At 39.9% G+C, this 13,330-nt stretch overlaps 1 protein-coding gene across 2 annotated transcripts; it reads left to right on the forward strand.

The window, feature by feature from the left end:
• Positions 1–4,355: 4,355 nt before the first annotated feature.
• Positions 4,356–12,273, forward strand: LOC136695475 (inhibitory synaptic factor 1). 2 transcript variants are annotated; one of them, XM_066669578.1, is made up of 2 exons: positions 4,356–6,034; positions 10,534–12,273. In XM_066669578.1, the coding sequence occupies exons 1-2, from the start codon at positions 5,888–5,890 to the stop codon at positions 11,158–11,160; spliced, it is 774 nt and encodes a 257-aa protein (XP_066525675.1). In that variant the 5' UTR covers positions 4,356–5,887; the 3' UTR covers positions 11,161–12,273. The 2 variants fall into 2 exon arrangements, with proteins under 2 accessions (XP_066525675.1, XP_066525676.1); XM_066669579.1 differs by lacking the exon at positions 4,356–6,034 and adding an exon at positions 9,571–9,863.
• Positions 12,274–13,330: the final 1,057 nt, after the last annotated feature.

Genomic DNA, 13,330 nt, shown 5'->3' on the forward strand with positions numbered 1-13,330 from the left:
TATGATAGGACCCTGTACAGGTCCCATGTTCTTCACTCAGAAATTACACAATACAGTGTAGCATTCTTAATTTTACACTTTGTGATAAACATGATTAAAGTGCCATGATTGTCTTTGTAAAATATGTAACATGTACCTTTACATTTAACCCATGGCAGTGAGCCTACACCCACCTGGAACAGCGGGCAGCTATTCTCAGCATCCAGGGAACAGTTGGGTGTAAGTTGCCTTACACAATTGCATTTCATCTGTGGATGTTGAGAGAGGAGCCAGCATCATTGACTATGTACAGTGCTTAAAAAATGTTTAAGAAACTGTTATATACAATGCAAGAAATTGTTATATACAATGTAAGACACACATTTAGGGAATAAAGTCTCATATATGTGAGCACAAAGTTGACTGAAGGGCCTTCATAGTGTTGTTGCCTGTTTTCAGCTTTGCTTTGACTGGATATTACCTGAACTCAGCTGAACTCACAACTATTGGGGGACTGCTGACTTGTTTTCACAGCATGACATCACCAGTCATTGAGTTCCCACATCTCCTCTCCCTGTAGCACATGAGTGCAGAGGATTTTGGCATGTACTAACCAAACAGACTCAGAACAGGTATTTGATATTCCCCACACATCATAATTTTGATTAATACAGCCCTCATTTTGCATTTAAAGTTTAAGTACAGTGATATACATTATTAACATTGTACTGCCCAAGCCTACATACAGGGTTTTAAACTGTTTGACAAAACTGAATCACCCTGAGGAAACCCATGTGGACACAAGGAGAGCGACACTATCTGTTTAAGTATTGAATAGTAACTGGTAAATTCTGGGTGAATTCAAATAAAGCTTTAGGAATGGTTACCTATATATATATATATATATATATATATATATATATATATATATATATATATATATATATATATATAGTTTATCTGTTTATCTGTTCATCTAATCTAATGTTAGTATCTATTTGAATAACTAAATTCCTACATCTGAGATGATGAAATTGCTTTGCATTTCATCTCTGGGATCTCTAAGACTGTGCCTTACATTTCAGAATAAAGTGAAATCCATGCAACAGCCATTACACTCTGATAATGAATGACAGTTTTAGTCTCCACTTACTGCTTTCACACAATTTAGAAGCAATTTTGAGCTCTGGATACCATTAGATATGTCTTGTGGGGTGCTATCAGCCTGATTTTCATATTGTAGGAAGTTATATATAAATTGCTTATTAAAAAAACTGTTTATTTTAATATTTTGTCATTCACACTTTGTGCAGACAGAATGGGTTCCATGGTAATGGACAAGAAGAAGATGCAAATGAGCTAGTCTAGTCTGGAGTTATACAGTAAACTGTAGAGTGAGCAGGGAAACACTATATGTGTCAGTGCTGTGCTGTGGCCTTGGGTCTTTTGTAACCGAGCTTTTATTCGTCCATGTCATGCCAGTGTTTGCATAGTCAGAATGACAGAAGCACAGTCCTGCAATTATACTGGAACTGTCAGTTTTCAGGCCCACATGCTGTGTTATTATCACACTTTTGAATGCAGTGTTCAAGCCTGATTCTACAGGGATGCAAAAGTATGCATTTCACCCTCAGTAAAGCTTTCTGAAAAATGCATTTGGACAGGCTAGGTTCTACCTAAGATATGGGGTGTTTCTCAGTATCTGAGCTACCTTGCTTAGGCAGCATTTCAACCAAAACAAAACCTTATAAAATAGCGTATTGACTCATTATTTTTAGACAGGTTTTAAAGCAATGATCAGCCCAACCAACTGCTATGTTACTTGAGTAAAAATGTTTGAAAACAGCACATACTAAAAGTTACCAAGTTAGCTTGCCAGTTGGAACATTGAGTAAAAAGCACAATGATCTACCAAAATGTATAAAATTACCCTATTCTACTAAAATAAATAGCAGAAAAATACTATTTGATGCAGCCAAATGTTGCCTATGTAGTCAACTCACTATGAATGGGTAGTTTTGTTTTTCAGGTTTTTTCTCTCCTTAGTATATTAGGGATGTTGGGTAGACTCTGTAGGGAATTTAATAAAGAAAGGCTAAATGTTCTCTCCTGAACCAGAATTACCACTAATATTGCACTGCCTGAGTGCTACTGCCATTTTCATTGCCTGTGTCTCCTTTCTATTCAGTCTGCCTGCATGAGGGTCCTTAGTGATGTCAGCCTCATGTGATGCTAGGGCCTCTTGGAGTAAGGTGCTGAGGAAAATTCATTCTGGGTATGGACTTCAAAGTGTAGGCTTGCTGCACATTTGTTCTTAGCTCAGTAGCTAATACCGTTAGCCATCTCTTCCATGTTGTCTTTCCTTTAGCTGTTGCTTTGCCGTCAGTGAAACTCGAGAAATTCTGGTTGTCATTTGCTGCCATGGTATAGGCTCTGATGACCTTTCACTTGGTATCATCAGCTGTACATTTGACATTGCCTGCTACAGCTAGCCACAAAACCTGTGATTGGCTGGCTTCGTTAGGTAAAACTGGGCATAATTCTTGGAACGATTGTTCATTTTTCAGTGTTTTCACTTTTTTTGATGAATAATATTTCAGTTTATTTTTATGGGGAAATTTAATTTGATATACGAGCAAATTGAATTACATGCTCAGTCACAGAACAAATTAAACTCATAAGTCAGGGTATTACTGTATCATCAAGAACAAACACCAGCCATACCTTTCATTATGCTCCTTTAATTTATTGTTGAATGTTTATTATTCAATTATATTTCTCTGTATAACTCAGACAATTATATTTGAAAATCAAAACAAAAGTCAAAACTCCCAAAAAATAAAACTCTATTGAATGTACTTTTTTTGTTTCATTTGTGTACAATACCCGGTGTCACATGGCTTCGGGGTCATGGAGGTTGTGGATTTGAGCCCTGCTTCGCGTGACTGTCGGTGAGTCTTGATGAGTTTTGTGTGTTCTCCCTGTGTCTATAAGGGTGTCCTCTAGGTGCTCCGGTTTCTTCCCACAGTCCAAAAACTCTCGTTGGTAGGTGGAAAAGTGTTCACAGGTGAGAGTGCCAGTAGGTGTGACTGGCACCCCCTCTGGGTTGTGTTCCTTCCTTGTGCCCACTGGTCCCAGGTAGGCTCCAGACCCACCACAACCCTGAACTGGATAAGCAGTTACAGACAATGAATAAATGAAAATGTGGACAATACAAATTCCCCAGAATGACTGTTCTATATTAAATCTTTTTGCATCATTTGTGCTAAAAATCCCAGAACACGTTTTTTTTTAAATACATGGTATTTTCAGGCCTGATGACATGTAGGCATCAGAGTGAGGAAACAAATGTTTAGGGTTTTAAGGGAAAAGGTTACATAAATGAATTACACATCACAGTACAGACTATGTTTAATAGACCTGCACACACAGCCAGGCCAGTATTGATAGCATGCTGCATGAGTTCATGAGTTGAGGCATCTTCTATATAATTACAGCAGCAGCAGGAGCCAGAGCGGAGCGAGTGGTTTCCTGTGACTCTCTCTCTCCTGTGCTTTTCATTAATGTGTTTTAATGGGATAATGTGCCCTGCTTCCATTGCAGCAACTCTGGTGCATTCATGTCTCTCTGCTTGCACTGCAACACTGAATTGAATTAATCTTCTTTCTCCATTGAGGTGGCAAGCTACTGGAAAAGAGAAGCTTGAGGGCGTATGAGCAAACTTGTGTGTGAGTGTGTGTATATGTCAAATGTAAAAATGACTAACAAATGTCTGTAATGTGTGGGTGTGTGCGTATACATGTGTGTATTTGTATGAGACATAGAAAAAGAGAGAGTTTTTATAGAGTGGAATAGAAGGGACTATTAAAATTTAAAATGCCCATTATGATTGAGAGGAACAGCGTGAGAGGGAAAGATAGGAAATTAATGTATAAGGGTGCACAAGGGGAAAGAGGCAAGTGTAACGAGTGTGAAGGAGGGTGTTGAATAAAAAAAAGAAAAGAAAGTGGAGTGTGTGTGTGTGTGTGTGTGTGTGAGAGAGAGAGAGAGCAGAGATAGAAGAGAGGGTGGGGACTGAGTGATAGAACTAAATTAAAGAGAAGAAAAATGAAAGTAGAGGGAGAGTGAGAGAATGAGAGTGAGAATTTATAGTGAGAGAGGAATTGTTACGGAAGGAGAGAGAAAGAGTGAGGTAGATAGAGCGAGATGAATCAGTGAGAGTGAGTAAGAAGGAGAGAAAGAAAATTGGGGGAGTTAAAAAGGGAGAGAGTGATAGAGAGCGACAAAAGAAAGTGGGATGTGAGTCAAAGGCGGAGAAGAACAGGAAAGACAGAAAGGAAGGGAAAAAAATCAGAGCAGGGAAAGTGGAAGTGGGAGTGAGAGAACAGGGGAGAAAGAATAGGAAAGACACACACACACACACAGAGAGAGAGAGAGAGAGAGAGAGAGAAGCAGTGAACTGAAGCCTGCCTCCCTGGTTGGAGCAGTTAGAGCTGTAACTGCTGGAGATGAGAGATGCTCTACACAGCACAGAGCACAGACGGAGCGCAGCAGAAAGCACTCTCACTCTCAGCACTCCTCTTCTGGACACCGGAGCTGAGACTTGGACGGCTGGGATAATGCCAAACCTGGAGCAGTGCCATGGCTGTGGAAAAACTGCAGAGGATGGATGGTGGGAGTGATGTTTATGTGAAAGTGAAGCAGGCGCCTGTTGGGAAGTGAACGGTGATGCTTTGCTCTTAGAAGCTGTGATGTTTGGCAGGAAGGCTCTTTCCTCTTTCTCTGACGTGTCGTATGGGACACACTCAGCCTCTCTCAGGCTCCCTTCTGCCTCTCTGTCTTCGGGCTGGATTCCTGTTTTGTGGCTTCATCTCCACGCTCTCAATCCACTTGAAGAAGCATGACTGGATATGTGGTGGCTAACTTGCCCTGAGATGGGTTTTTCGGCTTCTGCTTGCTGGGAAATAATAGTCACTGGTTCAAGTCTGTGAGTACAAAGACTGCATAAGATGCTGAATCAACCGTTACTTTGGGTGCTGCTCTGAGGTCGTTTCAGTTCAAGAGGAACACTCCCAAACTCCTAGAGTAGCAGCGTTTGTATTTTAACAAGCGTACCAGAAAAGAGATGTTTCCGGTTATGCTAATTACTTCTTGTTCTTTTCTTTTATTTAAATGATTTATACATATCACTGGAATTATTCAACACATATTGATCCCAAAGGAAACTGCAGATTTCCTACAGGCTTAAATTACAAGGGTCTGTATTCAGCTACAACTATGTTTCTGCCTTTGTTCATAGACAATAACAAAGCTCACATGTAAATAATATATTTATTATGAAAGTGAGGGAAGAAATGGGGCAGATGTATAAGCTTATGCAGCTGATTAGACTCTTGATAGGCCTATGTATATAGTTAATATTTAATGACACATTGGTTACATAGTTGTAACAGCAGCAAGGAATTGAACCTTGCAGGCTTATGCAAGCCTTTATAGTTCATTATCCTCATGGTATTATTATTTATGTACCTTAAGTTGAACAAAACCTTTATCTGTTTGTATTAAAATGTGATCCCACATATAGGCCCTTGCTGTATATACTTTGCTATTGATAGGCCTAGATATGTGATGTTCAATAACAATTCTGTTGTTATCCTATGGCCCCAGACCCTTTCGGTTCAATTATACACGGTGTAATTAAGCATCTTAGGTTGGAAAATAAGAGTACCTGAATTTGTCACAGTGAAGGAAAGTCATGTAAGGAGTTCCATGGTGGAACTTATCTTCATCTGACCATGTGCACATTCACCACTGCCCGAGTGCGGATGACCACTGTGAGTCTGGGGGGCTTTAGACATGAAGCCCAGACCCCTGTGCCCTGCTGGCTGCTGGTGTGCCCAAGTGCAGGATGTTCCAGAGCACTCTGCTAGGACCCCTGAGCCTGAGCGAGGGTCAGGATCACAGGCAGTGCATCCGCAGCCACATCAGGATGGTGATGGAACAGCTGGAGCAGGTTCTGATTGAGCTGAAGGACGTGGCCAGAGAGCTCAGAGAGGTAAAACACACACATACACACACCACACGTATCTGGGTTCCCTCAGGGGCTTATAATTGGAGCCTGGAGCCTGTTTGGGCTATATCAGAGGCAAGAAAAAGGTAGATATGTATAAATAAATAAAAAAAGAAATAAAACACTCATACACACACACACACGCAGCATCAAAACGGCTGATCCGACAGGCAGCTTAACAAGGGGTGAGATTTGCACTGACACCCCGGCAGACAAAGTGACACGTAACACAAACAAGCTGTCAGTTTTGAAGCCTAATTATCAGCAGGTAAACAGTGAGAGCCCTCTCTCCACAGCATCAGGAAATCACCTTTTCCTTTGCTTTTCATTTGTCAGGGTCACGTCTCTGTTTTCATTCTGTCCCACCAGATAAGCTGTACTGTGTTTTTCCTTTCTGTAATATGAGAGGTGAAGAAATTCTACTAAACTCTTCCTCTACAGAATATTTAGCTCCTGTTACTGGTGTCTTTGACACAGTAGTACTCCTAGCTATTGAAATTAAACAAAGCATTCCAAAATTCTCTGAATGCACTATACTATTCCTGGCTGTAGGAATACATTACAATATTTATTGTTAAAATAGAGCAGTGGCTCCAAATCGTTTTCTGCAGTGGCCCCCTTTGATATATTTTGAGCCTCTCCCTCCCCCCAGACTTCACTGGAATTTATTTGAAACACTGTAATACATAGAAAACTGCAACTTATTATTAAATAAAACAAAATAAATTGACAAATCTTTAATGGAATCTTTACAGGTGACATGCATTATGTACTGTATACATAATTTCTCTACCTTACTGCAGCTCCCATTATAACAGTGGGGAGCACCCACCCTCTTTGGGAACCGCTACCCTAGAGTAATCCTGGCAGTATTACTCTGGAAATACATTCTAACATTTCTAAGAATCTGAATATAAATGGCTATTATTCCGGGCTGAAAGAATACAATGTAGTATATGGGAATGCTGTAGCAAATCTGGACAGATATTCAGAGTTTAGAAATAGAGTACTCCTAGCTGTAGTAATAAACTACAATATTCTGAGGGAAGAAGTAAAGTATGCATATAGTATGCATACCCCTAGCTGAAGGATTAAAACATTTGCTTCCAAGTTTCAGGAATATATTACAGTATTCTTAGCTATGGTAATACATCTGTCGGTAGAAGGTCTCTGCGGTGTTTCTTGGGAACACACTAAAATAGTCTTTCCTATAAGAACATATCTCAATCTTCTTGGCAGTTTCTTGCTCATCTGTGGTCCAATATTGATTCCCCTGAGGGCTAAAATCAGCCATAACTGATACCTCTCCTGACCGGGCGTGATTGATCTGTTCTGTTGGTCCAGTCCTTGTGTTTGCTGGAATTTATTGATGTCTTTTTATAGGAGCTTTACGTTCTAGTCCCCTCTGATTATTTTCTTTCAGCTTATAAACAGACGTGTGCATCACCAGGAGCAACTATGGACTGGGAAGGTGCATTAGTGTCGCCCGTAAAAATGATGGCCACAACTCAAGTCCCTGGCAGTTTTCTTTTTGCGAGCTAACTGAGTCTCTCAGTTATCAATCTACCCTTGCTCCCTTCACCCAGTCCTTCACAACATGTCTCTTTCACTGTCCTGTCAGGATGCTATCATCTCCAGCTGTCAGAGTGATGTGTTAAACACAAACTCCCTGTCAGCACAGTGCATCTATCAGGGTGAGGCTGCATGGAGGAGACTAACATACACTGATACACAAGATCTCCATCCACAGGGTAACATCTGAGAGCACTCAGCCCTCTCTTTATGATTTAGAACAGCACTGTACGAAGTGAAACAAGGCAGGAGTGCTTTTTTTTCTTTTTTAATTGTGTAAAAAATTGCCAGTTGATGATCTAAACTCAAATATTGCCTCATTCAGTGTATTTGAATTGAATGAAAGCGGTCCATTTTCTTGTCACTTGCTTTAGTTTGAACTGGCCATTTTTACAGTGTTGTGATGCAGTTACACAAAACTCACAATGTCAGGAAACTCCAGTCAGTAGCTTGACTGTGACTGTATGTGTGTGTGTGTGTATGTGTGTGTGTACACCAGGAATATATCACACTTATCACACCACCAGCTTGTCCCCACATTTTAATGTGAAGACGTTTCAAGGTTGGTTTAAGTTTAGAGTAAGGTTTAGGGTTAATTCAGTGGTGCGTATGGAAAGGTTAATGACAAGTCTCCACAAAATAGATTAGAAGTCTGTATGTTGTGTCCCCACAATTCATGGAAACAAGATTGTTTGTGTGTGTTTGGGAGGTGGGGGTGGAGGTAGGTGTGTTTCATGCTTTCTACTGCAGGTGCACAGCAGGTGGAGAGCGCTTTCTGTCAGACTCTTGTCATTCGTGTGCTCTGCTTATGTGGGACTGTTCCATAGCAGATCTATGCCAAGTCTGTGTTTGTAACTTCTGGATCACACTTATCATTAAATATTTCTCATATTTCTTTATTATCACATTCCATTTACTGCTATTATGTTTATGCTAGTTTCTGGAAAGGTCATGTTTTATATCCTTGTGTCACATTTGCTATTGTTTTTAATGTTTTAAATGACTTTAATGTAGTGTCCGCATTCTATAAAAACACATGGCATTAGGATGATAGACTGTGCCAGACTGTCCACAGGTTGAGTGTGTGAGTGACTGGCCCTGTGCCCAGTGATTCCGGGTAGGATCTACCTCATCTCTGTTAAGGATGAAACAGTTACAGCAGCTGCCAGAACTGTTTAGATGACTATATTATCATATGACTATACCATCGTAATCACTTTCCTCCCTCTGTAGGCTGAATGGCTTGTTAACAGTTTGTAAATTCATCTCATAATGCATTTTTCTTCACACTGAGCAGGAAACATCATTTCAGCGAGGGAGTCAAAGCACCTGATATGATAATGAGCTAAATCGATAAAGGTCAATATTTTAAACATAGATTTACCTCAGAGACCACGAGAGGCAGATGTGGCATTGTCAGTCTCACGTTCCACTTGGAAAGGCTTTTAAAAAGTGTGTCTCCCTGATCATTAATAATATATAGCACTTATACATACTGCACACATGTGGTTTTGAATTGAGGAGCTGTGAAAGGCAGCCAGGTAGAGAGGCTCTTTTGATGAATGTGTGCGTGTGGAGAGTCCTCCATCAGTGTCTGTGTGAATCCTTTCCTCCTACGCTTGATTTTGTGCCTCTGTTGTGTGCGCCAACCTTGAGTTTGCCTTCCGCAAGGGAAAAAAAAAAAAAGCTTCTTTTCCAGGGAGTACTGAAGTGGAAGTGTATGGCGAGCACCCATGTTAAGATGTTACACCGGGAAAGGAAAAAACAAACTACCCATAAGCTCCTGCATACACATAAAAAATGAGAGATAAGATTTAAAGTGTTTTGGAAGTTCACAGCTTGGCTTTGAGAAGCACTTTTTTTGATAAATGATTACCTCAAATGCAAACTTTTATAACAGCTGTTGCAATGTCAGACAAATTGGCAATCATCCCACTCAGTATGATCATTGTACTGTAGTTTGGACTTCAATAAGTAACTGGCCACTTTGTTAGGTGAATCATTCTATTATTTTGAGAGTTCGGATGAGGTTACTTCAAAATGTTCAAAAAATTTTCATCATTGCCCATTACACCGACTGGCTATGTTTCCCCAGTCACACGATGCCACACCCCCAGTCACAGGAGCGTGAAGGCTCCTGCTTCCTCAGATGTGAAGTCAGCCACTGCTTCTTTTCAAACTGATTCTAACTCAATGAAAATAAACAATGCAACATGCTTGGAGAAGAACACTAACTATTCAGGTCAGTTTTGCTCATAGTTAACAGACACTTACATTGAACTAGCATTGTGCTGAGTAATGGTAGAGACTGTCCACTCATAGAGTGAGTCCAGTTATGCTCTCTGGCCACCGAGGGCTAAGGGAGTATCACATTTCATCTGATTTGGACTGGATAATAGCAGGACTGAGCAGGTGTACAATCTCTTGTGTTTCTGGATTGTTTTTTTTTACATTGCAAATCACTTTGAATTGCTCTTGTGTATGAAGTATGATAGAACTAGCCTTGCATTAAAGGTTAAATAAACTGATTACTGAGTGTATGTTTTTGAAGCTAATTGAAATCAGGCTGATTGAAACTGTATAAATTTGCCACAGCAACAAACTGTACCCAATCTATGGTAATAGTGTGACCTTTTATTGAAAAAAATTATATATATATAATATAATATATATATATATATATATATATATATATATTATATATATATATATATATATATATATATATATATATATATATATATATATATATATAATTTAAATTAATAAAGCATTAGGATTTTCTATATAATGGAATATGTATTTTATTTTTGTTTTGGCAGTCTTCTGTCATTTGTAACTCTGTAAATATTATCCATGCATGACTTTCAGATAGTTCAATCCTAACTCAGTTTCCTCTGTCTTTTCCACAGGTAGTGTCTCAAATTGACAAACTGACAGCTGGCATTGATTTGGACACAGAGGACGACCTAGAGGAGCACAAACTCACCCTGGCTAGCGGCAGCGGCAGCAGTGAGAGAGCTTTGGAGGAACTTTTCAAACCCGAGGCTTTTACTAATAACCGTGACCTACATCACTTACTACACAACCCTCTCCTGGATATGACTAAGAGACAAGAACCTGCCCTGTATCGGCGCAGCTGTGGAGACTTGCCTGCTCTAAATGGACCTTTAAAGGCCCCCTACAGTCCAAAGACTTGCTGGCTCTTTGGCAGTGGGGAGAGGATCCACCACTGTGATAAAGCGTTGGATCACGCACTGTGCTGTGATGATGATGATGACGATGTGGATGAAGAGAGTGCTGGCAGGAGATCCTCCAGGTTCTCTTCTAATGACTCTGTGTTTTCCTCCTCTCCTCCTCGGCCTCTGAGAATGGAAGCCTTGACTCCCCGCTCCACCCGAAAATATCAGCTCAGCCCCGGCTCCAAGAAAAAAGCTCTGAGGAGCTGCAGCACTCAGACAGTTTCGGATAAGAGCACACAGACTCCATTTCCTTATAGTCCTGCCAGGCAAAGAGCTTCAAGTGAACACAAGCTTTAAATCATCTTCCAGAAGTCTCATTGCACTGATATAAAATGTCTTTGAACTTTTCAGTGTATATTAAACTGTAAAATGTACAATTTTCCATTAATGCTGTTGGAAACACTTAAATGCACACAGACGTCTTGCTAATAAAGTCATGCACTCTTAATAGTCTTAGAATCGAAAATGTAGCAAAGTTTTAATAATGTTTTTTTTTCTCCCTTTTGGTTTGAAAGTACAACTCCTAAGTAATAAATCTGCCCTGCAATTTGACTTCACTCCAACGGCCCCCTGTCGAGATCGAATTGTTTTGATCAAACTCACAATGTGCAGTAAACTGCTACAGATGAATTTAATGGGATTGCATTATACTCCTCAGCAAGGAGTAAAAGAAATCTAAAATGAAGGCTCGACAGCTGATCCTCCAGGCTGTCAGACATGTTAGCCTTGTTAGTCCTTAATGTTTCAAACGAGGACAGACTCCTTTAAAATTTCTCACAAAGTCCAAGATCAGACTGCCTCCCTCAGTCAGTAATTTAATTAGTTTCTCAGTTATAACTCTTTAGCTCAGGCTCACGGATGAAAAAAAAACACACACTCAAACTGGAAGTTGCATGTAGTATTGTATAATCAACTGCCATTTCCAAAAATGCCTGTTCAATTGCTCAGAAGGCAGAGTGATAAGATTCTTAAATACATTGAACATGTCTCTCTAAGCAGCTCTAACTGACCTGACATTAATGAGACAAGAAAGGGTGGAATGATTAAAGCATTGCCCTGTTTCCATAACACTTAATGAACAAAGGATGAACTAAAGCTCTAAAGCACAGGTTTCATCATCATCATCATCATCATCATTACTTCTTCCACCACATTATAGCATGCCAACTCACAGGCTTGGCAACCCATGTAATGGATTTATCAAATATATCTCAGCGAGAGAATCTGTGTATAATAGATCATAAACTCTAAAAGCTTCAGGGTTGTGTTTTTTTAAACCCAGACTCTGGGTGTTGAGCCTGTTGGGTTATTCATATAATCCAGCATGGCTGGGTCAGTTTAACCCATGTGTGTTGTGTTATCGGTTGTACTTCACACAGCGTTTTTGGTGTGTACCAACAACAGACATCACATCTGACAGAGAACAAGCTTTCTGGTGCATAATAAAGGTTCATTTGGAAACTTAGTGGATTTCTTTTCATGGTTTTACTATTTTTCTTGATTATATTAATCTATATTTATTATATTTAATCTATAATGTTTCACATTTAAAACTACTTAAACCATGAGGAGTCCAGGGTAGATCTTTAAAATGTTAATGAGGCATAACTATCCTTATTCAGGAAAGGTTTGAAAGAAAAAGGATAATGTCTTTTTAAAAAAATATGGGGTGAAAAAGCCTCTGTGCAGAAGTGAATTATTCATGGAGAGCGAAAAAGATGTAGACTATACAAACACAAAATTTGGTTATTCATGTAGCCACTCTGAAAAGGTATAGTGTTAAAGATAAGATTTTAAACAGAATGGGATACACCTAAACAATCCAGCTTTGAAATGTTGCAATGCTCTGTTTGGAGTTGGTTTGGAGTGGCCCTTGTAAATGTCAAAATGTTAGGCTATGGTTCTTTTGGGGAACATAAAGGAAAAAACCCAGAATGACATATTTTAAATGAAATTGCTAAGGAAGAAAGACTCCAACATTAAGTTAGAATAGAATCATTTTACAACCCTGGAAACATTTTCCATCTGCCACATTTCCCATATGTTTCCCTCATTATAATGAGTGCTATTGCAGATATATGACATCAGCTGTGCTGTGTTTGAGATTGGGGTTCTGATGCGAGTTAAATAGCTCTGGACCTGTGTAACAGCTCTTCTGCCTGGAGCCGTGATCTACAGAACCGCGCCGCTGGGGCTAGGAAGCTGTAAACCGTGGGTCAGTGGTGTGTCAGAGCTGGCAGGTGACATTGCTTTGCCACCTGTGTCTCTGTGCTGTAGGAAAGCAGGCACCTCATAATCAGATGGTAATAAAGCGCTAATGGGCCAGGTGACACCAGACTTAGCAGCTTTTCTAATCTCGCTGAAGGGGGCTAGGGAAAGAGAAGAGATGAAGCTGGCAAGAGCCCTCAGTTGATGCAGCAAACAAGAAACGAATTAGAACAAAGTGTGTCTTACCATACCAATTAAA

The sequence above is a fragment of the Hoplias malabaricus genome, chromosome 4 (assembly GCF_029633855.1).
Source record: "Hoplias malabaricus isolate fHopMal1 chromosome 4, fHopMal1.hap1, whole genome shotgun sequence".
NCBI classification, from domain to species: domain Eukaryota; kingdom Metazoa; phylum Chordata; class Actinopteri; order Characiformes; family Erythrinidae; genus Hoplias; species Hoplias malabaricus.

What these genes read in the sequence shown, in the direction of transcription:
- LOC136695475 (XM_066669578.1), top strand. Translation starts at nt 5,888, where the DNA reads ATGTTCCAGAGCACTCTGCTAGGACCCCTGAGCCTGAGCGAGGGTCAG. An exon ending in TGGCCAGAGAGCTCAGAGAG is followed by an intron (nt 6,035 to 10,533) that starts GTAAAACACACA and finishes TCTTTTCCACAG; the next exon opens with GTAGTGTCTCAAATTGACAA.